Source organism: Diadema antillarum, unplaced genomic scaffold, assembly GCF_040938485.1.
Source record: "Diadema antillarum isolate AM-2024a unplaced genomic scaffold, OU_Dant_1.0 scf00000014, whole genome shotgun sequence".
NCBI classification, from domain to species: domain Eukaryota; kingdom Metazoa; phylum Echinodermata; class Echinoidea; order Diadematoida; family Diadematidae; genus Diadema; species Diadema antillarum.
In genome coordinates, this window is record NW_027270903.1 from 1,557,539 (window position 1) to 1,584,875 (window position 27,337).

At 39.7% G+C, this 27,337-nt stretch overlaps 1 protein-coding gene across 1 annotated transcript in view; it reads left to right on the forward strand.

Annotated features, from left to right (window-relative positions):
- LOC139721734 (uncharacterized) overlaps window positions 1-27,337 on the forward strand; it is a 52,018-nt gene that overhangs the window by 16,027 nt on the left and 8,654 nt on the right. Inside the window, exons 5-20 of the mRNA XM_071633058.1 lie at window positions 4,464-4,639; window positions 4,900-5,084; window positions 6,560-6,816; window positions 7,339-7,433; window positions 8,664-8,948; window positions 11,443-11,560; window positions 12,656-12,765; window positions 14,839-15,025; window positions 15,872-16,414; window positions 17,117-17,214; window positions 18,880-19,138; window positions 19,644-19,859; window positions 20,994-21,111; window positions 21,675-21,886; window positions 23,289-23,363; window positions 25,754-27,094. Coding sequence (XP_071489159.1) covers window positions 4,464-4,639; window positions 4,900-5,084; window positions 6,560-6,816; window positions 7,339-7,433; window positions 8,664-8,948; window positions 11,443-11,560; window positions 12,656-12,765; window positions 14,839-15,025; window positions 15,872-16,414; window positions 17,117-17,214; window positions 18,880-19,138; window positions 19,644-19,859; window positions 20,994-21,111; window positions 21,675-21,886; window positions 23,289-23,363; window positions 25,754-27,094 — 4,275 coding nt within the window. The remainder of the gene's footprint in view (window positions 1-4,463; window positions 4,640-4,899; window positions 5,085-6,559; window positions 6,817-7,338; window positions 7,434-8,663; window positions 8,949-11,442; window positions 11,561-12,655; window positions 12,766-14,838; window positions 15,026-15,871; window positions 16,415-17,116; window positions 17,215-18,879; window positions 19,139-19,643; window positions 19,860-20,993; window positions 21,112-21,674; window positions 21,887-23,288; window positions 23,364-25,753; window positions 27,095-27,337) is intronic.

Below are 27,337 nucleotides of genomic sequence, written 5' to 3' on the forward strand. Positions count from 1 at the left end.
GTAAGGTAGACCCTGAGAAAATGTGCAGGAAAAACAAGAAAAAGAAAACTTTTCAAAAAAATAAATGTTCCAGCTACATTGTCTTGTACTGTACATCAGTTCTTATTAGCCAGCAGAGGTACACTAGGTGTACCCTCGGAGCCATTTAATCTGTGGTATACTGTATCTGTGTGCCTGTATGAGTATATGGTTGCTGGTTTTGTGTGTGTGTGTGTGTGTGTGTGTGTGTGTGTATGTATTGTAAGTATTTAAGATCATGCAGTTCTTTCACACTGCTGCAGAACACAATGATTTTGTTTTCTTTTCCTATGCCTACCTATGTATGTTAACAAATCACCAGCATGCAGGGAACTTGCTCTGCCCTCTGTAAATTCGTATTCATTAACGAAAATGAAGAAACCAGGATTTAAACAGGAAATGAACAAGACTTGAATTAGAATTAAATCAAGATCTAACGGGATTCTGCCGATAGTTTTGATTGATTGTCCATAGGAAACATTTTTGCTTCTGTGCCCAGTGATAGCTGCATGGATATGAAGGCTCCAAATAGAATGAATACAATGCACTTACTATTGAAAAGAAATTGAATGAGAAGTTGGTGTTGCTCAAATGCTGTCTTGGTGCTGTCAAGTGTGGGAAAGTTCAAATTGTCAACTATAACAAAACGTTCGTGATTTATAAGGCATAGTACTGAAATAAACCTGTTCTCTACAAATATATGTGTTTGCCACACCCTTTTTATGCCTCCGCCACGAAGTGGTGCCGGAGGCATTATGTTTTCGGGTTGTCCGTCCGTCCGTCCGTCCGTCCGTCCGTCCTTCCGTCCGTCCGTCCGTCCGTCCGTCCTTCCGTCCGTCCGTAATGAATTTTGTGGACAGGGTAACTACCAAATCCTTTTGAGGTATCCTAATGAAACTTGGCATGTATGTGTATTAGGGGGTGAAGTTGTGCCTATCAACTTTTGGGTGCACATGCTCAAGGTCAAAGGTCAAAAGGTCAAGGTCAAATGCTTAAAATTTTACTATTTCCCCCATATCTATGCAATGCCCGAAGATATTTTCTTGAAACTTAGTGTATACGTGTACTACCCAATTAAGATTTTCTGGTGAAAGTTTGGGGTCATGAGGTCAAAAGGTCAAAGGTCAAAAGGTCAAGTAAAATGTTAAAATTTCACTTTTTTCTCTGTATCTTGGAAATTGTTCAAGTTATCTTCATGGAACATAGTATATATGCATCTACTGACTGGCAGTGGTTATCTAGGGAAATTAGGGTTCATGGGGTCAAAGGTCAGGGGTCAGGTCAAGGGTAATACTTCAAAATTTTATTATTTTCCTTATATTTATGCAATGCCAGCAGGATTTTTTGTTTTAAAACTTGATGTCTGCATGTATAACCCAATAGAGATTCTCTGGGATTTTTTTTTTTGCCAAGAAGGTCAAAGGTCAAAAGGTCAAAGATCAAGTGAAAGTGCTGAACTTACTTCTTTCTCCATATCTCGGAAGTGGCTCAAGTTATCTTGAAACTTAGTACATGCTGAATTTATGTATGTTCTGCCTGACAGTGATTCTGTTATGAATCAAAGGCCAGATGAAAATGATAACAATTTACTGTTCAATACAGAAATTGCGCTTTTTCTCCATACCTTGAAAATTACTCAGTGCATAAACTTATGAAATGGTCAAAGTCAAGTTAAAGTTCTTAAATCCCCAAATACATGCTCTCTTATTCATCCAATTAAACATAGGTCAAGGAAGGTAAACATTCAATACATTTGTGACAAACATGTCATTTTAATATTTTGCCAATTTTGTGAAAATGTAATCACACATTGTCCACATGTACTATAGACCTATTAGGAGAACCATGCATTATGGCGGAGGCATACCAGTCGCCATAGCGACATTTCTAGTTTGGACATGAAAATGATATAATTTGATGCTTCACTTTGATGAAGGACATTTGTCACATTTGGCCTTTACAATGCAGAAAACAAACCCTCACAGGTGGGGCCAAGATGGGATAGTCATGTTGGAAATAATCTGTGATGTGATGATGGACAAGCTGTTGTCGCACAGATTTATTGAATACCCTAGCTGTTATTTGGAGAGAAGGATGTTTGTTGCCATGAAGCTTCATGATCATACAGAGATACCAGGAATTCAATATAAAGAAAAACTGAATGACTGTACTTTTGTTCCTTAAAATGGGATAATGCCAGAAATATATCAGTTTCCTGCAGACTGATAATGTGAGAAATTCTGAATCTTATTTATTTATTTATTTATTTATTTATTTATTTATTTATTTATTTATTTATTTATTTATTATCTTCTTCTTTTTTCAGAGTGATCTACAAAGTATTATGTGTGTGTTCTGCTTCAAATATTGGTGCCAACCATACAGTGACACATGGAATAGATCTGCAATCTTACAATGTACACATTTATTGCCTTTACCTCATCAGGAATCTCCTTTCCATCCCTATTACCCGCTAAGTTATATTTGACATTTACAGCTGTACCTGCTCAAAGAATGCTTTCCTTGATGTCCATTTCATGGGTTGAGCATGTGATATCATAAGGCAGGGCATCGCATATAGCAGAAAAATAAAATACTTTCATTTTTTATTAGAGGGGATGAGGGGATAGGGTAATATGCTTTCTGTGCTTATTATAATCTTGCAAGTAGTATAGAGGCATTGTTATACAAGTGATACAAATTCTATTGTCTGTCTTTTCATTTTTCATTTCACGTCAAGTACACTTGGATTCCGATGGCTTGGCAAAATGGTCCAAAACTGATTACATGCATTTGGTCGGGAGCATCCTGTGATTAATGGCTTCTATTATGAGATTATCCCGTTTGGTGTAGCAGCTGTATAACTTTCAGAATGTGTCCCAAGTCTGCTCCCTGTACAATGTATAATATATTGCATCATCATCCCTCAAGATTTCTCATGTTCTATAGAAGACTCTGCAGCAATGTAATCGTCTTGGCAGCAACATTTTAAACTACACTGTATAGTAAAGCAGTCTATGATTTGAAAAAAAAAATAGATTTTTAATGGAAGGAATTCAGATGGGTGTTGCAACTATAAAATATTAAATACAAACAATGATCAAGGATATTAGGAAAGGAGATCAGCAAAATTGTAAATCAGACAAGAGTCTTGTCACTTTGTAACAGTGAAACACACACAGTTGTTTCTGAGCTGTCCAAATCCATGTCTTGTCATTGTCATTGTATTAATGAGTAAAGTCTGCTAAGACTCAGAGTTAGGCTTGGTTCCAGACTTGAGCTCCATGTGCTTTTCCTCAAAGAGACTGCCCAATTTGAAGTCTATATTGTTAGTCACAGCCTCAGTGTGATTCCAGGTGGCTTCAATGAAAAAGAAAAAGAAAAAGAAAAAAAGAAAAGAAAAGAAAAGAAAAGTTATACAAAACCCCAGTACAGCAGTATGGAAATTTTGAAAGCCCAAATCACGACTTGGTAATTAAAAACAGAAGCAAATCTTATGTTTTTTATTGAGCAGTTACTGGAATTGCCAATGTCTGGTTGCTTTCCAACAACTCAGGAGTAGTATTCTAAAGCATTGCATTTGAAACAAGGAAGAGAAAGTCTACAAAGAGTGATCAAATAGGCAACAATACACAGGATTCAAGTGTTAGCTCAAATTACCTTGAAACCCATGGAGTTGTAGCTTGAAAGGCAACGAAGGTTGTGAGATTTATCATTGTTGTTTTAGTGTATGTATGTATGTACAGATGTACATGGGTGGCATATTGATGCACCGCAGTTTAACTGAAAGGATTTTTATGGTAATGTTCGACTGTGAGTGCAGTTATCCTTTTATTGATAATGAAAAGAATGAATGCAGTAACAGTAGTAAAACATGTCAGTGAAAGTATGATGAGAATGAGACAATCTAATAGAAAGTTATGAATTTTGAAAGTTTTGATGAAGTTATCACTTCAAACTTTTACCGATCAATGTCTTCTACTAATATTGCTGCATTCCCTCAATGCTTAAATGCACATTTTATTCATTTATATTTATTTATTTATTTTTTTTTTGTTATTATTATTATTATTTATTTTTTATTTTTTTATTTTTTTTATTATTATTATTTTTTTTTTTTTGGGGGGGGGGTCATTCCCCTTTATAATGTTTTATTGATAGTCAGCATGGTGGTGTGAGCATGGACCTACAACGGTCCATGGTGTGAGGCATGTTATTGGCTTGCCGTTATTTAAGATTTTCTATTTGATTTCTTTCTCATCACTGTTGTGTTATGGACACATCGTTTAAAGGAGATTTCTACATACCCACTATTCAACAGTGTATGCATACAACGTATATACATGTACTGCAGCTATATCAATTCTCTGTAGAATTTCCATGAAATCACCAAATAATTGATGTGACATGCGTTGATGCTTTACTGATGTCTTCTTTTCTTGTAGGATCACAACTATGGACAGCCCCCTCCCCCAACCCCGCCCCAGTCTCCTCCACCAACCCCAGGCAGCATCCCTGCCTTACCCCTGACCAACCTGTTTGATAACAGCAATGCCAATATCACTCCACCCGAAGACAATGCGGACAGCGTTAAGGATGAAGGAGTCACAAGATGTATATGGTAAGACTCAGGTTTTTCCCATTCAAGTTCACCAACAGGCTTTTCGAAGTGTTTGTGTTATTGTTTGTTTGCTGCATTGTATTGCGAATGAATATGCCCCACTCATTAAGATGTGATACCATTCTATGTTTTAAATCATTTATACTGACGTATGTGTGTATACACATTATATGTATTAGAAAGTTTGTAACCATGGATGTTGCTCCTGTATACATACTCCACTGATCACCTGTTTCATTTCAACACTCTCCCTACTGTAGTAAATTTGACCATGATGATGGCTACATGATCTGCTGTGATAAATGTTTGGTGTGGCAACATGTGGAATGCATGGGACTGGACAGGAATAACATTCCAGACGTTTACTTTTGTGAGCGATGTGAACCCCGGATGGTCAACCAGCAGCGAGCTGTGGACCTTCAGGCGGTCAAGAGGAAGCACATAAGTAAGTACCCACTTACCATCTTACAGATCTGCAAAACACAAGACCCACAACACTCTTGATGTACTTAAGGGAGGTTGCATTAAGTACCATATGTTGGGATCATGTCCTGTGAGACCCCATAACCCTGTGTACATTGTATATTTTATGTGTACATGATGACAATTGGAACTGTTGAAGTGTGCCCGTTATTGAACAAGACAAGAATGGTGAGGGGAATTGTTTGTGGCTTGCATTGCATGTATAACTCCCGGTACAACTTGTGCTACAACAAAATCCTCTCCAGTGAACCACCATGTGGTTTATAAATTCACTCATTAGTGTGTTGGGCAAGTAAAACATTTTTACTTGTAAAAGATCATATTTGTGTGTTAAATTGAGTACAAAGCTTCATTTCATTTTGCTTTATAATGTCTCCTTTTAAACAACAGCTGATTCTCCCAATGTTTTATAGGGTAGTTTGTCATAACTAAAGGTCAGAATATGTTTCTAAGTTTGTACTCTCCATTTTTCCATATGCGAGAGTTGTAAGAGTGCAACATATATCATTTGTCGTTCAATCTTGTACTGAAGATTTTATGATGTAATAGATATGATAAGGGTCATGATAAGTCTGTACATCAGGATGTCTTAAACTCAAGGCTGTGAGATTTTTATGTGGCTCAAGGCATGCATGCTGCCATAATAGAGCATTTAATAAGCATTTGTGTAGATGTTTTGATGTGTGAATAGTCTTTGAGATGCATTATGTATGAAGTTAAGGGTAGGATAGGCCTGGCAGCTTAAACTGTGAGTGCCTACCATTAGATGCTTGGAAAGACAGATGTATTGCTACATTTAAGCAGGTTGCTACATAACTTTTTTAATACTTGCCTGGTTTGGCAAGCAGATTTTCACAGTGTTGCAGAACACTTGCCCAAACATTAATTTTTACTTGCCCAAAAAGAAAGTCGAAAAATATAAGAAAATGATATAGAAAATCACTTGTAAGTCAAGGGCTTGATAAAACACAATCATTTGAATGAACAGCACATGTTGATTCACACCCTTTAAAAAACACATTGGAGTAACATGGTTGGTTTGATCGAGTGTTGGTGTTGCATTGCATTGGAACTTCTTCATGTACATTGTAGGTGTTGGAAAGTTACTGAAATGAAATTAAAGGGCGTTGCCTCATTAAGCAGACATAATCTTTTGGCTTCTTTATGGTTGGCTTCATGGGTTTGAAGGGGAAAAAGTGAAAAGTGGGGGAAAAAATGAATTCAAAACTTTTTTTGCTTGCCTGACTTGGGCAAGCAATTTTTTTTCATTGTTCCAAAACCCTTACCCAACTTTGATTTTTCACTTGCCCAAGGCAATTGGGCAAGTGCTTGTGTAGCACCGTGCTTTAAGCTAAAATCATCCCTCTCTTCTGGCTAGCATCATTTGAAAACACCTGGCTAATCCCTTTTCTATTTCCTCTGCTCCCTTGGCATCAGTGGAAAGACGAGACAGCAGTGATGATGAGACGAAACGGAAGAACAAGAAAACCAGGTACTCCTCCATCCCAACCACTCCGACTAGTCTCACCCTCACCTCGACCAAGACTAAGAACAAGCTCAAGAAGAAAAAGAAAAAGAAGGAGAAGGAGAAGAGAGAGCGGGAAAAGGAAAAGGAAAAGGAGAGACACAAAGATGGCGACAAGGAGAAATCAAAGCAGGAAGGCAAACATCACAAGAAGAAGAAGAAAAAGAAGGTTTGTTTTATTTTGTGCGGGGAGATTTGTTGCAGTTTATACTTGTTTTGTTTTGGTTTTTTTTTTCTTTGCTGATATTTCATTGTATTCATTGCAATTGGCATTCTCAGCTGTGTTTAATAGAATGTATTGATTTTGAACATGACTGACTGTCTCCAAAGTCCTGGAACACAAATTGCTGCTCTATAGGTTCTGTTCCCTCCCCCCCCCATTTTTTCTTTTTAAGGCTGTATTGTTTCATCATCTTCTGGAGGAATATTCCATAGCAAATTAATTGTGACTTGATTCATATTTTTAGAGGTTGCTTCTGTTTGGACTTCACAGAGTGATGTACATGTATTTAATCAGTTGTTTTGGAGGACTATATTTGCTTGAGGCGTGTAGAAGATGTATGTGTCTTACTGTGACTGGCTTAAATCTAATGGAAGGCGAACTATCTGGCACAGTCAGTCTCACCAGTCGTTCAATGCATGAGATCACTTTCCTAACAGTCCCTTCGTACGGTGAACTGCAAACCAGCAGTTTGATTTGATTTTGTCTCCACAGCGAAAGCACAAGAAGAACAGAGGACTGGCAGAACCAGGCATCGGAGACTTATTACTTCATGGAGAGCAAGTGTGAGTATTGTGTTTTGTTTTGTGTTTTGTTTTGTTTTGATAGGGGAGGGGTAGTGATATTTTTCATGTTATTTCACATATACTGCTCTTGATTGGATACATACGCTCCAGCAACAATGCTTGCTGGTCCTGAAGGTTCATTGTTGATTGTGTGGTGTGTTTTTTTTTGCTCTTTTGTATCTGTTTGCATTTGTGTAGCTGTGTCATTCCATAAGATTGCTGTTTAGTGTTACTTTGTGGATTCTTCTGATAGGTTTTTATGACCTATTTTACAGATCATGGAATGATAATGGTTCAGTGAATTTTGCAGTAATGCATTTCTAAAAACAAATCTCTTGAAATACTTGATACCACATTTGCCTGGATTTCATGCAACAATTTTCAATCATGTGTTGGGAGTTCTCAGTCTTGTGTATGCTGCCTGTTGCCTTCCTTTGATTGGCCGTAGGTTGCAGTGATGTCCTGATTTCACTAGAACTTCTTTATAGTCTGTAGATACAGCCTTCAGTATAACATACGATAGTAACGACCCATGAGGAAGTGTTTATGACACAAACATACTGCAACCCTACTCCTATTACTGCACATGTCCATCACGCGACATTGCTAATGACTTCCTCTCTCTAATCAGCGATTGTGCGTGATCTGCCTCTGTTGAAGCCTCATCGGGGCTGAGCTTTGTAGTCGAGGCAGAGCAGTTTGGCAGCTTCGGAGGAAACCCCTCGTGTGAAGCAGGATATTTGTCATCAGACAGTTGTAATGGCCATAACTTTTGAGGTGCACGGCAAATGCTGATCCGGGCTTTGCAGCTGTCTTGCACAGCGCTACAGCCACGTCTTGAATGTGTCGTGAATTGCTTCTGCTGGGATTCATATCAGGAAGTAGATTTCTCGCCCTCAGGTATTGTGAAAGAGTTGATGTGTCTCGTGACTTGCTGCTTGCTTGTCACACCAGCCATTTCACATCTCAGAAATAAGCCTGTAGAGTGTCTAAAAGAGTCCACCCAAACATTTTCCTTGAGTGAAAATGCTGACTAGAAAAAAAGGTAGTGCCAGTTTGTTTTTCATGTTTTAACTTAATTATTGCTCCTCTTCAGACTTGAACTGCAATGCTAACTTGCAGCTTGAAATTGTGTCCTACTATAGAAGGACAAGGACATCAGCTGTCTGTTTACCTGACACTTAATCCAGTGTTGTTTCCCATCATATGTTAACGGCTTTCACAATACAGACTGGAGAATACCGATCACTTTGTGGAGGCGGTGTCCAATCAGTACAGCAGTGAGCTCAACCAGCTGCTGTTCACGCACCGTCAGAACCCTGCGTCCTCCATGCCCAGCCCCGGCTGCGTCATGGACGACCTCTCGCCGCAGAAAATACTCCTTGGTCCGGTCGGGCGCACGGCCCGTGGGCTGGTGGCTACGGAGGAGCTGGCTCCCAACCAACCCATCGTGGAGTACCGTGGTATGCTCATGCTCAGGGATCAGTTTGTACCGACCAATGGATGGACCAAAAAGTGAGTATGCAATCTTGGCATACTTCTCTCATGATCAACCAATCCTCAGTTGCAGTCTAGAAAGAGTGTGCTAGTGATGTGCAGATGTGTTTAGGTAGTAATTGTTTGTTTGTTTGTTTGTTTTTTGTCTTTTAGATCTGGTGATGAAATTAATGTATATAGCAAGCCCATAGTTAAGACCTTTTCCCCAAAATTTTTGCAACTTGTTTACTTCTATGTTAATTACTTGTTAGTGTGAGTGACACATTGATAGATTAAGTACATTCAGCACCACTGTTCTAACTGACTTTTTTAGGTCATATTTTTCAAACAGATGATGTAAGTAGTATAGAGTGCTATTTTACTATTATTATTATTTTCATAACCTTGTAGACATGCTATTACATACTAAGTAGCTGTTTTTGAACTGTTGTTTCATAGTCCAGACTGATGTATAAAAACCTGCCCTTGCCAAGTATGTTACTATTATTACAGTCACATAAACATATCCTAGCTTTCCCTTTGTAAAGCTTGACATCAATTGTGTGCTTTCCTGCCTATGAATTTTAGAAAGATCAGGATAGGGCCTATAAAGTATCAAGTCATGTTTTACCAATGTGTATTATGATGTCATAATGGTTAGTTGAGTGCTGTTACTGAAGAGCTGCTGTGTGGGGGCGTGTTTGTGATATTATTGACATTCAAGTAAGGTTACAGGAAAGCTGAAAGTAAATATAGGAGATGGCTTCAATATGGAGGCTGGTTACAATGAGATGTGTCAATATGATGTGCCACAAGCATTGTAGTCAGACATACACATCCTGAACATACTGACAGCACTTACGGCAAAAACAAAACTGATACCAGCGAGCTGTCTCCTCACATATCACCTGGTAGATTTGGCTGCATGATCTAAACTTAGACTCGGGAGGAGAATGCTCCCAGTCATATGGTATGAAGCCTAATGAGTGGAGTATTTGGTAGCAGGCCAGGCTTTTAGCAAACAGGATATGTAGGAAATGTTAATTAAGGGGCAAGGAAATAATGGGGCCTGGGGGCAATGGGGGGATTCGGGGTTACTTCAAACTGATTTATGACAGACTCATCATCCCCAGGACTGCCCGCCATGAGGATGCTACGCTTGCATGATTCAGACACTTTCAGAAATACCACACACGGTGCCTAAAATGTGTAGCTTCCCCTTCTTCCCCCCCCCCCCCCCCCAACCCCACCCCAGAAGAAAAGCCTTCCCAGCACATGACATGACAAGGCAGGTTTCAGGACTGAGTGAGGGATATTATTGTTTGTCAGACAGGGTTGTGTTTACATCCAACTTATAACGGGATTATTGATGATACTTTGATTAATCTGTTTACATTCTTTAACAAAACCAAACTATGGGCACCTAAAGGAGATCAATCAAAGTACTCAGTTGACAAGTGTGTGAGCAGAGCAAAGATTATTCTAAACTATCTTGTCCATGAAGTGTTCTACTGCTGCTAAATGCAATACTGTTGTGTATTATTGAACACCTAAATAGATCCTTGTCATTAAATTGGTTCTTTGATATCGATCGTTTGTCCCATCTTATTATTACGACATCTTTCGTGCAGTTGTGGCTCCATTTACTGTGCAATCTTGGATCCATGTGATTCGCTCCATTTGTACACATATCGAGAGCCTGTCACACTACTACAAACGTAAAACATGTTTGCAGTGTGCAGGCGATCAAGCATATTGATGGACAGCACGCTAGCATAAAGCGCCCACCACTCTGTCGATCTCAGATCTCACACATTCTCTCTTGTTTCTAAATTCATAAATCGTCAAATGACAAGGATCTAATTTGAGGTGTTATGATAGATATTGTGTTAGTATAAACAAATAATAAATGATTTCTTCATTTGTGCAATGGACATAATATTTAATTCGCTGAAAGATGAAATTATTGATCCATGCAACCCGGCTGTTCCTCCTTGAATGGATCATTTCATCTTTCACCTCATGAAATATTTTGTCCATTGCACCATTGAATTTGGGCCTCAGAGTCTCATTAGGTGCAAGAATATACAAGTATCATCAGAATCATTGAAATTGGCCAGTCTATGACTATGTAGGTATTGCAGTTTAATACTAGTAACACTCAGCAATAAAAGAAAATGAGTGTTCATGTAACTTCATTTTCTTCTCACTTCAAAGGGCATGTCCCATGATATACATCTGACATAATTGTGATGAATCTCATAATGACTTTGTGTGTATTGTGCAAAAGATGAAGTGGCTGTGAGAATGTAAAAATCTGTGGGCATGGCAAAACGGATTTCCACATTGTTCAGTGTGTAGAAAAGATGATGTCCATTATACATCCGTATACATAGATATATGACATAATAGAGCTTCACCACATGATATTTTAGGAGAGGGAATCGTATTGAATAGAATTGTTGGCTGGAACAAAAGTGAAAGCAATTTATTCATCATGCTCCTTACACCTTTCAATCCTTTCCTTCCTCAGGCCATATCTTCATGTACTCGTCTACACCAAGTACAACAACATTGAATTGTGTGTAGATGCAAGGAAATATGGGAACATTGCCCGCTATGTCAGGAGGTCTTGCTCTCCAAATGCTGAGGTAATGTGATGAGATGATTTTTCCCTTTTCTTAATGTTTTGTGATGTGTTTAAGTGTATGTACACATTTATCATAGAAGGAAAAAAATCATTGTCAGTCCAGTACATCCGCTGAGGTGAAATAATGTATGAAGTTCTTGATAATTCTTTCTTTAATGTGGAAATGGTTGTGTAATGTAGCACAGTCACTGATGGATTTGGACACGGAATGAATTATGGGTTCATGCCCAGCAATATCATGAATTATAAGAAACTATGCACTATAGTTCAGTGAAAGTGAGTTTGAACTTTTCAAAATGAAATATTAAGAAAATTATTTTGTAAGTGCACTCATCAGAAATATACATACGGTGTTCAGGCTCAAGTGAATCTGGTAGAATGGGATGCATAATATGTAAACTGTGGAGTGGTTTAAAGGCATGAGGGAAACAACTGATACGGTTTTAGACCCTTGTTTTCATAGTTATTGAGTGCATCCAGTGGCAATGATTATACAAAATATATGACCCTGCATTATATGATTTACATACAAAAAAAAAAGAAAAAAGGTGGGGGGGGGGGATGGAAGTATGGAATTTAGGAACTTCATCCGTTTTTCCTACCATTTGTTCAGTAACATCGATTTATGCATCCAGGCAAATATTGCAAAAATAACAGACACATGTCTGAGCATAGTTTGACAGGACAAATTCTGTCTGTGTATGGTTCAGTTTTAGAGGACATATGATGGGATGAGTAATAATGTACAAATAAATGTGGACCCTTACTGTATACACCATATATTATGCAAGGTTTTTATTTTTATGAATTTGGCAAGTTGGGTACTATACGCAAATTTGATAACACACGAAATTATTAACTCCGATCTCAATATGAATGCAATACTTCATGATCAGGCATCAAACTACTTGCAAAATTGTTGGGAAGTCCAATTCACACACACACACACACACACACACACACACACAAATCGCACTTGCTAAATATATGGCATATACAGTAGTTATCAAGAATCCTGTTACTTGGCAATCAGCCAGTCAGACAGAGATTGAGTGAGGGTAACACCTAACCCAAGTGGTCGCTGCTTTTGTGATAGGTTCGGCATGTAGCCATCGATGGCCTGCTGAGGCTCTACCTGTTCTCCCTCGTTGAAATCACCAAGGGGACGGAAGTGACCGTCGGTTTTGACTTCAGCTACAAGGACTGGTGAGTGCTCTTCTTAAATTTTCACTTTGCTCTTTGATGTGGCTGTCAAGATGGAATTACGTGCTGCAGTGCTTTTGGTGCCAGAGAGTTGACCCTAAAGTCCTGATATACCTTGGCAGACTTATGGTCTTATAGACTTAGTATCAGAATGATTTCGTCTGTAGGACAGTACATACCCATACCTGGAGCACCTTTTTTTTTTACATAAGTGGCATATCCCGTACGTGTCATTGAAGAGATTCAGTATTCAGCACTGATGTCAAATTTCTGCTCTTGAGCAATGGTGTCAAGAGTACTTTAGGGTCACAAAAATTAGTACAGCACACATTGAAGAGATTCAGTATTCAGCACTGATGTCAAATTTCTGCTCTTGAGCAATGGTGTCAAGAGTACTTTAGGGTCACAAAAATTAGTACAGCACACATGGACCTTTGAGTAACATAATGCTAGGAGAGGAATCCGGAGGCTAATCGCATATAATATTGGTAGATTCTAAATCTTAAAGGACAAGTTCACCTTCATAAACATAAGGATTGAGAGAATGTAGCAAAATTAGTGGAACACATCATTGAAAGTTTGAGGAAAATTGGACAATCCGTTCAAAAGTTATGAATTTTTGAAGTTTTTGTGCAGTAACCGCTGGATGAGAAGACTACTGCAGTGTGTGAATAACTTAGATGTCACATGCGTACAACAATATAAAGAAAATATAAAGAGAATTTCACAAAATTTCATCTTTTGAAAAAAGTACACATTCCCCCGACTCGTTACCGACAAATGTTATGGGTAATATTATTCCCCCTGCCTTTAGAAAGAGGCAAGTCAAGTGCTCTATTATTATGCGAAAAAAGTGAAATTATGTTGAATTTTCTTTACATTTTCTTTATACTGTTGTACGCATATGACTCACAAGCTGTAGTAGTCTCCTCATCCAGTGGTTCCAACACAAAAATTTTAAAAATTCATAACTTTTGCATCGATTGTCCAATTTTCCTCAAACTTTCACTGATGTGTTCTACCAATATTGTTGCATTCTCTCAATCCTTATGTTTATGAAGGTGAACTTGTCCTTTAAAGACAGTGTGTACATGCTTCTCATTGGTATACTCTGACACTTGCACATGCTCCTCTGGTTGCAGCCTATCATGTGACTGGCAACTCTATTGGAGAGGGGAGGGGGGAGTTTGGGGTAATTGTATCTTCCACCTGCTATGCCTGCCATGATCCACACCACACTGAGCTGTTATCGTCACTCCCTACGAGAGCTGTCATGTGTAAAAGTGAAAGTGCCGAACGGGTTTGATCCGAGTCTTACCCTAAGTGCCAGGCTGTTTACCATTTCTCTATCCCACTGTTATACCTCCCTCACTTCCTGTCATTGTTTTACTGGTTTTCTTGTCATTTCGTTTTTGATAAAGAACAAGTGCGCCCTTGCATTGTGCATTTGCTATGCCGGAACTTCCTCGTATCTCACAGTACCCAATTATGAATAGGATCTTTGTGTCACATGTTCGTTTGTTTGTCCTTGTGCAACTCACCAAAATGCTGAGTTTGTGTTGGAGAGTATGAAATGAAAGCAGTAACAATCTATTGTGTTAGGGTCACTTCCCTGTTACTCTGGGAATGAAAACCAGAAGTATGGTGTTGTGTACAATTGAGTGCAGTGGACTTCAATAGCCTGAAACTGCATTAATTATTGTTCAACAAACATCACTTACAGCCCAGTATTTATCTTTTTCACAAAATCATTGAAACAAATTGGTACCTCCACACTCCCAACATCTAATTACTGTTCTAGAAATTCATCAGCATGATTGTTTGGGAAATCATCTGATTTTCAGCAGCGGCAATGCTCTTTATCATTGACTTAAGACCAGGTATAGGATGTCACATTTATGTATTCACCTCTTTTTTGTATTCAGATCAACCACTTTTGAGTTGTGGATAAGTATAAGTTAAAAGTTTTGAATCCTTCTTATGTAAGTTTCTATTGTGGGTTGATTGATGTACAGTCGTCAGGAAACATGACTGATATACTGACAGTTTGACTGCTACACCAATTTGTTCCTCCAGCTCCCACCCAGTACGATGTGCATGCGCAAAAAAGAACTGTCCTGTCAAAAGGTACTGGAGGAAGCGACGAGCCCTTGAGGCCAGGGGTCAGAAGGTCAAGTCCAGCCGCGATCATCATCACACGTCGTCGTCCAAGAGAATGGTTTCGCCGCTGCGCGTCTCACTCACATCTGGGAACAGTGCAGAGGTGAGAAGGCATTTCTTATAGGGAGGAACTTATTGAAATGCACATCGCTCACACCTACAGTAGCTAAAAGGGGGGATGGATGGTTTGCTCTCCTGTGTACATATGCATTGCAAGAAGGGAGCATACTGATGACTGCTTATTTATTTCTTCTGTGTTTAAATGCCTTATTTTGGCCGAGATAAAATCCCGCAAAAAATATATTTCAAAAATATCCAGCGACATTAAAGACAATGATTTTCAGTATTTTCAACAGTATCATGTATAAAAACTGCAACTGTAGAAATCATGTTTTTAAAGTAAGTCACCTACAGCTGAACAGCAATTGCACACTTCTACATTTTTGGTTAAGAGATGGCAACCAAAAGTTTATGTTGCTGATTATTATGTATCTCTAAAGGTACCTCTTACCCTGTGTCAAGTTGCCATTTGTATGAAACCTCTTTGTTTGGCATTTCTTAACTCTGAAGTCTGGGAAAGTTGGTGTTAGTTCTTAAATGTTTTTGTCAGTATCATGTTTTGACAAATTATGAAAGGGAAAAGATTTAAAGAAAGTAGACTATAGGAGGGGGTTAACCAGGCTTCATTTAAAAGTTGTGAGATGAAAGAGTCTGAAATTTGACAGTTTCGATGAGTAATCATGGCATTGTTGTATGTTGACCTCTTTTGGGCCTTAGATTATAGACAAGCCTGTAGCAACAAAACATTCAGATGACATGCACATTCAGTCATTGGCAGTAGCCTCCAAAGGAGCATATCTACAAGAGAAAACAGCCGCTTGAGAATAAAAGGTGATGAAATCTTTCACTGACTAAGACATTTACCGTTGATTATTTTGATCACTCACAGAATCGGGTGGCACCCGTTGTGCGGTGCAAGGACCCCCCTGACTTGACCGAGGAAACAATCTCCAAACCTTCTAAGGAATCAAAGACCCCTAATCAGCCGGAAAGTCCGCCGGCCGAGGAACCTGCCCAACCAGCCGCAGACACGTCTGACCCAGAGCACAAGGAGAAGGTGGATGTTGTTGCCGTGGATACTGCAGGCCAGCAGGAACCGCCTGCCGAGAACCAGGAACCCGCGGGCAAGGAGGTCAGCGAGCCGAAGGAGGAGGAAGCGCCCAAGCGGAAGCTGACCAGAGAGGAGCGAAAGATGGAGGCCATCATGAAGGCGTTTGCCAAGATGGAGAAACAGGCGGAGAGGAGGCAGCAGGCCCTGCAGCGGATAGCACAGAGCAAGCAGCAAGATGGTGGGACAGGCCAGGATGGCAAGGAGTCCAATGCCGGGCCTTCGCAGCAGCAGCAGCAGCAACAGCAGCAGGACTCGACCACCAGTGGTCAAGAAAGTACATCAGTGGGTCCCAGTGATTCCAACAAGGAGGATCAAACCAAGGTAGGCACCATGTATGGATAACTGGAATCCGGGTTAAGTCATATTACATACTGTATCACATTTCAATCATAATTCCAAAGGGATGTGGCAGAAACTGGTTGTTATGGGGGGACTCCCCAACCAAAGGGAAAAAAAATTGATTGACAAGCAAACACAATGGGAGGATTTTTTTTTTCTTCACAATATCACAAGAATAGACTCTGTTTTGGCACTATCAGGCCATCAGCAAATGCAACTGGCCTCAAAAAATACTTTAAATGAATGAAACCCAAAATGTGAAACACAGTTAAAATCCTATATTTTGGTTTTTTGACATTGCTATTGCAAAATCTGTATCCCACATTCACATTGAAATGATGAATAAGAAAAAGAATGAAATTTGTCTGTTCATTCATGTTTTATAGTGAATTCACCATAAAATATTCAGATGCATTTATGCCAATGTTTATGAAGATAGGAAGAATGTCCCAAGCACTTTCTCGTGTTGAAAACTACTTTGCACTTTCTGGCGGCTGTGACGTAACTCAAAATATGTCCTCGAATGAAGAATTTGTGACTTACGCAGATATTGAAGATTTTGCAGATACTTTTTCTCCCTATTATATAACGGAAGTCATAGAACGTAAATTCCAGTGTGTCCAATTACACAAGGTGTTCAGGCAGTAACAAAGAGAATTTTGTTTCGCTGTCATTTATCAGCAGATGATGGAAACCAAATCAAAAGATGATCTATCATGCAATACCCCAGCACCACAGACAACGAGAAAGCCATCCAGGAGACGGAGAAGAAGTACTCAGAGGTAAGCTGATTGAATAGGCATTCAATGTCAAATAAAGTCAGGATGCTATGCAGCAATTCTGAAAATGTAGAAACTTTTTGCACAATTTCCTGTGTTTATCATAGTTTCATCTTCTTCTTGAAAATGGGTGGTTAGACTTTAAAGGGATGGTACAGTATTGGTGGAGATGAAAATTGGACTTTAACTTTTTTGCGAGATACCAACAAAACACTTATGATGTAGTACAGAGCATACCATTTTAAGAGGAATTCAAAGTTTATTTGATGAAAATCGGGTTTGGAATGACTGAAACTTCCAAAAACAAAGTGAAACAAAGCAATTGTAATGAAGTATGGGTCCCACACTCTATTAGAATTACTCTTTTTTGGATATCTCAGCCATTTCAAAACCAATTTTCATCAAATAAATGTTGGATTTCTCATAGAATTACATGCTCTTTCATATTATATAAGGGGTTTCGCATTATCTCACCAAAAAAATGTTAGAAACCTGAAATCAGGTCTCAACCAAAACTATACGATCCCTTTAACCAAACGTGGCAGAAATCATCAATGGGAGAGAGGGTCATAGTTTGCTCAGTAGTGGTGGTGCCCTCAGAGGGACCCATAGGGCAGAGCCCAAGTATCCCAAATTATCAAATCTCTGTGATCTTTAACATTATTTTGTTCTTCTAGAAAACTGGTAGTAGATTTTGAAGAAAACAGACAACAATCACCTATGGGGGAGGATCATGGATTATAGCTTGTAGAAATGGTGGTGGTGCCCAGATGTCCTAAATTAGCACAGTTGAAGGGTTGTTGACATGTGGCATGGTGTTTTACTGTTTTTGTGCTCATGATGTTTATGTTGTTTTGATTTTACACTGACAACAGTTCTAGTCTAGTAAGCAAGATCTTTTATTCGTACAATTTCTGTAGATTAATATGAGAAAGCTGTTGTAGAATCATGCAAATAGTGATCTTGGGTCATATTAATAGATGGAGTGGGTGGTGTTTCCTAAAGATAGAGCCCGTCAATGTGACATTGAGTTTATTTTAAGGTCCAGACCAAAGGGACCTTAAGGTATTTTCAGCTTCAAGGTTGATGTAACCATGGGATGCTATTGCTATATGAATCTCCTCTCTTTTGCATTGCTGCTGGATAAGCCAGTTCGTAATTAGTTCATGTGCATGTTGCTACAAATGGCCTCTCTTTATTCTCTGTTGTTTAGACACTTCACTTGTTTTCAAAGTGACATAATGCATAAGACTACCCAACATAAAATTTATGAAATTCATGCTCAAACAAAGTACGAACTTGCGTAGACCAGGGGGGTGTTTCATAAAGCTGTTCGTAAAGTTACGAACAACTTACGAGCAACTGGTGATCAGTTCTGACGTGCTATACTTAGCAGAATTTCCATAATTTAGCACAAGAACTGATCACTAGTCGCTCGTAAGTTTGTAACTTTACGAACAGCTTTATGTCAACACTCCCCTGGTGACCAGAATGGCTATGTCAAGCAGTACCTTTTCAAAGAATCAAAAGGTATTTTTTATGAAGTTTTTGTGTCAACATTTTGTATACAATGTGCGATATTGGATGTTTGCTCCTTGAATGTGCACTTCTGAACATGTTTGCACTTGGAATAATGATGGCATTTCTTGCTCTTTCTGTCTTGACCAGCGCTAGAAGGCGAAGTAGAGCTAACAGCCTGGTGCCAACAAGTGTCGAGGTGTCGTCAGCCGACGACGATTCAAATCAAGCCCCTCCAAGTCTGACCGGTTCAGACAAGCTTTCCTCGCTGACCACCTCGCTGACCACCTCGCTGACCACCACACCAATCTCAGTCGTAACGAAGCCCTTCGGACAGGAGAAAACAGACACACCCCTGTCTTCCCCAAGCTCATCCACAAAGCGGTTTCGTTTCCCCAAGACGAAGAAGGTGCACAGAACATACTCTGTCCTTGACCTTAAAGGAAATTGTGGGTGTACTGTATACTTAGTGCTTTATTACATGGTGGCATGCACAATACTGTGTACTCATACACTTGTTAACTGAATAGTTGCATTCATAGTAGACAACTCTTGATAAGGGGAAGATTTTATGTGAATGAGCATTATGATGTGGCTTGTACAATTTTTTTTTTAATTATTGGTAACTGATTATTACTTTTTTTTTCAATCAAATGTTTAGCAGTAGAGCATATTTTTCTATGTTTGATGCAGAAATGTAATTTCCACTCAACAACAAAATGAAATTTAAACAAAGGGATAGGAGGAAAATGTAATTGTTACATGTGTTTTGTAAAGAACTGGTAACACAAAGATGTACCATCTTTTGTTGGCTTGTATCGTGAAATTTAGTTCTAATAATATGAGTTTGTGTAAGAGTCGGGCTGAAGAATTTTCACCACAAGCGGTAACCATGGACAATTATTGAATTTCAGATACTGATGAATGAGTGGTTGAACGAGAAGGCATTTGAGTCTCAAGCCACGAGGCCGCTGACCATCAAGACCGAGTCGTTGGACGCATCCTTTGGCAGCAGCATACCATCACCAACAACACCACAACTCCAGCGCTCAGGCTCCCTCTCCGCACTGGTCAAAGAGACCAGGAGCAACATCTTGGAGTCCAGCGGTGGTCTGGGATCGGCCAAGAAGGTATGGGGAATATTCCTTTGGAAAGTAGAATGGAGCATAATCTGTTACACCATTTCCTGTAAAGCTGTGTGATCTGAAATAATGTTCACAGCCTGTAGCTGGTGACATCTGTTTTCTACCTATAGATGGCTAGACAAAGTAAGGTGCCATTTACGTAGTGCCAGTGTGCACTCATTCTTACACAACTATTCAAAAGATGCGGCAATGCCTGCTCAGAATCATGATGCATATTTCATAAGGGAAGAGTAATGTTTATCTGACCAAGCAGTGTCAGTGATTCATTATTAGTTTGTCTAGAAGCATGAAAAAAATGGAAGCCTCTTTTTCAGAAATTAATGCACTGGAGGACAGTCTTGTAATGTAGTCTTACCACTCAGAGCAAGATCTGCTCTAGTTCTGAAGTCATCAAGAAATTTCACAATAGTTAATGTTTATCGGCTCTTCAACATTGTTGGCTCTACAATTGGAAGTGCCACAAAATTATGCGATGTCTTAATTCTTAAAGGACAAGTCCACCTTCATAAACATAAGGATTGAGAGAATGCAGCAATATTAGTAGAACACATCAGTGAAAGTTTGAGGAAAATTGGACAATCCATTCAAAAGTTACGAATATTTGAAGTATCTGCGCAGTCACTGCTGGAAGAGAAGACTACTACAGTGTATGATGTCACATGCGTACAACTATATAAGGAAAATATAAAGAGAATTTCACAAAACTTCAATTTTTGAATAAAGTGCACAGTTCTTCGACTTGCTACTGACGTATGTTAAGGGTAATATTATTCCCCCTGCCTTCTGAAAGAGAGAAGTCTAGTGTTCTTTTGTTATGCGAGAAAAATGGAAATATGTTGAATTTTCTTTATTCTTTCTTTATATCGTTGTACTCATGTGACATCACAAGCTATAGTAGTCTTTTTATCCAGCCGTGACTGAGCAGAAACTTCAAAAATGCATAACTTTTTAACGGATTGTCCGATTTTGCTCAAACTCTCACTGATGTGTTCTACTAATATTGCTGCATTCACTCAACCCACATGTCTATGAAGGTGAACTTGTCCTTTAAGTGTTGCCATATTTGTGAAAGGTAATATTCAAGTGCTGACCATGTGATGTACCATTGTACCATTGCAGCGCTGGTTACGTCAGGCCATGAGTGAAGGAAACAGCAACCAGGAATCACCAGTGTGTAATGGTACACTCAGCCCCATCGCGAGTCCCGCTCTCTCACCCAACACTAGTGCATCAAGTGGTAAGCATCACATTATGTAGGGGGGGGGGGGGGGTGTTTACGGCAACTTAGGCTGTGCATGAGGCATTGAGAACTACAATATTGTTACCTGTGCAAATTCACATCAGCATAGTAGCATGTAGACATTGCACCGTTGCAGTTCTTTAAAGACATTCTTCTCTTCTGGTGTAATGGCAAACATTGACAGTTCATGTTCAATCAAAATAGTCATGATAAGTAATGTGATTCGAATTTGTCTTTGCCATTGTAGTGTTTCATACAGATAATCTGACAAGCTGATGTTAATTTGTGTATCTGCAATATAATGTGATAGAGTATGATTAAATGATATGTAGAGCATGTACACTCATGATGATTTCCAGTGAAGTCTGTGTGTTGCCCCACCTCATGGCTAAACACATCTATAATTAAGAATTGCACCTCCTGGCTTGATTGAGCTTGCCTCTATTGGAGTGATATATAAAGGTTTGATGGTTTGGTGTGACAGCAAGAAAAAGCTCATGGCACTGGGATGGATGGAGTTTTCACTGATGATCCAACAACACTGTTTCTCTTCATATCAGATTTGATGACACCGCTCAAGAAACGAATGCTGCGCCACTCACTGGCTGACGAGACCAGTCAGCAGGGAAACTCGTCCCCCCGCTATGAAATGAGGACCGGCCAGGACCCACTGTCGGTCAGCAGTTCGTCGACCCTCCCTGATGGTCAGCTTTGTGATGAGGCACCTATTCTCATCCAGGCCAAGGCAGAGCTGCCAACAGTGCATGAAGAGGTGTGTTACCAAAATCCTACTTCTCCGTTTTCAACTAACAGTCTGCACATAAACTTTGAATGAAGTGTAATAGGCCAGTTCGGGGTTCCACTTAGCACATGAGCAGAGACGGGTCATATTTACCTACAGGGAATGTTGGTCTTTAAATTCATGGAGATCAGCATCTGTGATTCAAGTAATCCTTATAAATGATGCTTGCTAGCACATCCATCTAATGACAAAAGTGGCATTTGGCATTATCAATATAAAAAGATTGTGAAAATATTTACTGCAAAATAATGAAACGGATTCTTTACCAAATGGTGATTTATTAACCATTTTGGTCACCTGGTGTATGCAAGTTCATCCTTTGTGTGAACATGACTGATGAATTCCGTAGATTGTTACGTCAGGCAAGCATACGCATTTCGTCTCTTCTAAAACGAGTTAAGTGTCAAACCAACTGAGTAAAAAGGAAAGGTATTTGTATCCACGTGCACATGAGCTAAATCCAAACTGGCTTACTCCAAACTGGCATACTCTGTGTGTTAGAAACTTACTAACGTGTGCCTAAAGAGCAAATGCAAGCAAGATTTGCTAAATAACCCCCCTCCCCTCTCTCATAGCACTTGCTAAACCAGTTTATGAGTGCAAGAATATAAGATTATACTGTGAATCAAGCCGCGAACACAATCTACAGTTTTACCTGTTGAGGGTAGCGGTCTCTTTGTACACACACGAAAAGTGTTTGATGGACAGAGACATGCTGTATTTGCTGTATTTATAATATATAAATGTTTCCACTGTGGCCAGCTCATTTCAGCTCTTTCTTGAGGTTAAATTGCAGGGCTTTGTGAATTATACATATTTGAATACAAATATGGAAGTCAGAAAAGGCAACCGAATTCACAAATGAATCATGTTTTATCTCCATTCTTTCACAATGTTGAATCAAAAAGCGTATTCATAGTAACAGTGTCCCTACTTATGTTCATCCAGTATCTTAATCTTTCTCACATTTTTTGATGTTGTGGTAGAGACTCTTGCATTACTTCTGTAATGTGCAGTGCAGTGCAGTGCAGATCGTTGTGTTAGGGAATGAAACAAGGAAAAAAGACAAGGAATCATATCAGCATTTGCTATGCATATCATTCTAAAGCTGTCGGTAATGCTAAGGAAGTATCGGGTGCTCCGTTCTCCTAACATGGGCTGAAGCATTCTGACACTTGCTTTATAGCACTATGTGAAGGAAGTTGTGCCCTGAATTATTCAAGTTTGTGTTCCGCCATCTGGATGACGAGAGATGAGCGACTTCGACAATATTTCAATTTTGCTTGCTCTACATTTTTGATGAAATTTGTATGTGTGTGAATTGAATGAAAGAAAGGACTCTATCAACTGCATTTGTTGTGTCTCCTTGTAGGACTCATTGTTTGTGAACTCTTCTGAAGTGATGAAGAGTCAGTTCACTCTAAGCTTCCCTCTACCAGCTAGGAAGGTCAGCTGTGTTTGATATTGCCTTGTAGTAACCCACCAGTCCCATGCTTGCATTCTTATGTCATGCTGTAATCATTTGCTCACAACTGCCGCTGAAATGCTCAGAGTCCCTGTCTTTGGGCTAGCAAGTAAACTGTGTCTAATCCATGGCTTACCCAAGAGTTTTCATTCTTTGTCTAACAACAGATATCATTTGTTTCAGTTATACTTTCCACTCTGCGGTACTGTTGATTATTTAGGGACTGTTGAGATGATCCTTATAACCACAAGTGAAATAATCTCATGAATTATTACTAACACAATGGGAAGGAGCACTTGAGTTCTACCCCTGCCTCCTGTGTGCATATCAATTTATACGTGATTGGCTTTTGTATTGCATTGTGATCCTTTCCTTGCACTTAACACAAACTGAGACAGAAATCTTGCTTTTGAAATATTGTAATTGTGTTGTGGCTTGTGAGGCTGTAACAGAAATTTTTCTATTACAGTACAGTCTTGTATTTGGTAGCACACCTGTTGAAAGTAGAACCCAGCACTTCTTTGTTCTTGTGTAAATCAAATAAAACAAAGACTTTGAATATGGAAGACCTATAGATAAAGTTCAGTATGGAAAAATTCACAGATCTTTGTAACCCTCAATCTGTGCATACTCATATTTTCCTCTTGGTGTGAGCAAATCTAGCGAGGGAACTATTCCAACAATATTTCCTTCTTTGAACAGTCTGTGAACTGAGAATAAGTGGTAAAAATATCAATGTGTATTTTACACATCCCAAACAATGCTATCTACCCTTGCTGAAAGTTCCCTTTTTTGTTTTGTTTCACAGCATTATCCCTAAGCTAAAATCAAGATGTGGTGTGCATCATGCTGTCTAATTCAATAATCAATGATATCCATTTATTTTTGCATTTTCTTTAAGATGATTCATGTATCAATGTATGTGCATTATGTGTATCTTGCCATGACAATTGATATTGATATTTGTCTTCTTGTTTGTTTTTACGATACACAATGTGTAACGCTACATTTCATTAGTGAAATCAGCTTATGCCATGATGCAGTCATTTGTTTCTGGCATATTCCAGGAATTGTAATCGAGGCTTTCCATTGAATTATTACCCATGTCTAGACATTAGGATTAATCAGTCATCTCATATGATCAAAGGGTCAGTCATATCTCATTCATTTATTCAATTTTGATTTGATTTGATTTTCATCTATTATATCATACATGATCTCAAAGGGAATACTTGTTTCTGTAATGTCATGAGAGATACATGGGTGAATGGAAATGACTGATGTGTCTGAGTAACTGACATCTATCATGTAGTACACACCTGCCAATAATCATGCACTTCACAGTCATGTACTGAAATAATAGGTCAGTAGTCACGATTGTGAGTAACCTATCTACCTCTGGAGGACTAATCAACCACTTATAGATATGTAATCATGTAGTTTGGAAATGATCAAATCATGTACCTGTTTAGGACCTGGGAAATGTTGTTTCTTGTTCTCTGTCAGTGCTAGTGTAAGGCAAGTCAATGGTGTATGGGTTTAAAGAAAACATGTTTTTGTTTTTTGTTTATATACGGATCAGTCTAAAGTCAGCGTTTAGCTTGTTCAACATACAGCATTCTGTGCAATACAAGCACTCTTGATTTATTGTCACTAGTGGGATTTGAGATTTGCTGTCTTGAAGGGTAGGGTTGGCAATCATATGCCATTACTTAAAGGGGATGGCTAGTAACTGATCAGTGGGAATCAGTGGAAATGCTCGAGGTTGATTGTTCCAATCCTTGTGGGATTCATTTAAGAGTACATTATATATCTGTTGTTGTGTGAAAATTATTTGCTTCAGAATGGTCTCATATATTCAAGTAATGTGCAGTTTAATGTTTCCAGGTTAGCGTGCCTGGTCAGTGACGGGGCATTAATCTGCACATTACTTGAATATGAGACTGTTATGAAGCAAATAATTTTCACACAACAGTAGATACATAATGTACTCTTAAATGAATCCCACAAGGATTGGAACAATCATCTCTTAGCATTCCCACTGATTCCCACTGATCGGTTACTAGCCATCCCCTTTAAGTGAACATTAGTGAACCAGTTATCGATAAGGCATGTGGTACAATATTGTGATATACAATATTTTATGAAGTAAATTGCAAAGTGAAATAGTCATCCCATCCCAACTGAGATATGAAAGTAAAAGTGGTTGTCAAAGAGGATGTCATGCCCAAATATTGTATGGGTTTCAGGTTAACACACTTTGTAATTTGCTTTCAGGGTAACACACTTTGAAATTTGTATTTCATTATGATGATAGCCATACTCTATCCGAATGAAATTCTAATCACGATTTCCATATTTTTGCTTTTCAGGATGTGCGTAAGAACTCATCTATCGACAGTGGCCTGTCTGTCACCACACCGGCCGAGCTCGAGAAGTCTCCCATAGCCATCAAAGCGGGTCTGGAAGAGCGACTGCGGGATTTCAGTGGAGAGGAGCAGGCAGGCAGAGAGAGTGAGAAGGAGAAGTCAACAGACACTAATGTGGAGACAAAGGAGAGGCCACACACTCCTTATACAGACTCAAAGGCCACCACAGTGGCAGGAGACAATAACAATTTGATTAAGGAAGTTGTAGCGAAGGCACAAGAGAGCAAGTGTGCAGTTACAAATGAAGTGGATACGCACCGTGTCAGTGAGAAAACTGAGAAGACACGTGATGAAGCCGATGGCGCTGTATCTCCACGTATTGAGAGAAGGGCAGCGACCCCACCAAGCGAGAGAACTGTTGATGCCGGGAAGACTGACGCTGCTGCAGAAGGTGCCAAAGACATGGCGTCGCACAGCTGTCCTGTAGCTGCACCCACGCAATTGGAGAGTGCGCCTAGTGGTGGGTCAGATAGGCACAGTGAGGCTGCCCCTCTCAATAAACCGGAGGTTCCAAAGAGCCAATCCCAGGTGGACCTGTTGAGGAGTGAACGATTGAACACTCTGTGTGTAAATACTTTGCGAACAAGGCATGTTTCGGGCCCTGGAGCGATGCAGGGCTACCATGATCAGCCTCAACCTCTCACCTTGAATACTTCCTTCTCTGATGATAGTAACCTTACCAACAATAGTTCATGCACTCCTTTCTCTCCAAAGAAGCGACTACTGAGGCAGAACACGGACCCTAGTGACCACCGTGAGGCAGGGCCTTCCATGGCCAGCTCCTGGCCCCAGCAGTCTTTTGGCTTGTCCCAGAAGTACAGCCTGCGACCTGGGGAGGAGGTACATGGACCAAATCAACCAGGAAACTTCTACCAGAAGGATCCCAACTCGGTGGGCTTGTCAGGATCCACTGCTGGCCACCTCGCTTCCCGCCTGTCTCCCAGCAACCTGTCTGCCTCCTGGAGCCCAGGGTTCAGACCTGGTCTTAATGGGGCAGCAGCTCCGCAAAAGACTCTTGATCCTCAACTCTCCACACCATCGCCCAGCCCGTCACCTGGGCCACCCCTGAGCTCAGCACCTCCACCCCCTCATGGCATTCTCAAGACTGCAATAGCCCCTACTGCTGCTGTCAGAAACCTTGGGAGTTCCCTTTCAGCTGTAGCTGGAGCCCCCCAGAAGGATTCATCAGAGGTTGGGACAGCTCAACCTACAAGCAGCAGCAATTCAAGTTCACCTGTTTCGAGTGCACCAAATTCAGCCCAGTCTACGCCTGTCAAAAAGAAGGTAAACGCCTCTTTAAAATGCCTCCAGCGTACATCTCATTCACACAATTTTCTTTGAACATCTCAAGGGCATCAGAGATGTTTGGACATTCTGGTAAACCTTTTCATAAAGTTACTGTTGTGACTGTTCATGTATTGTGTGACACCAGTTTTGGCGTCACAAGGACAAATTGATTTAGATCAGATGATAGTACAGTAGTCAACCAATTACAAAACTCCTTAGAAACACTTTTATTTAATTATT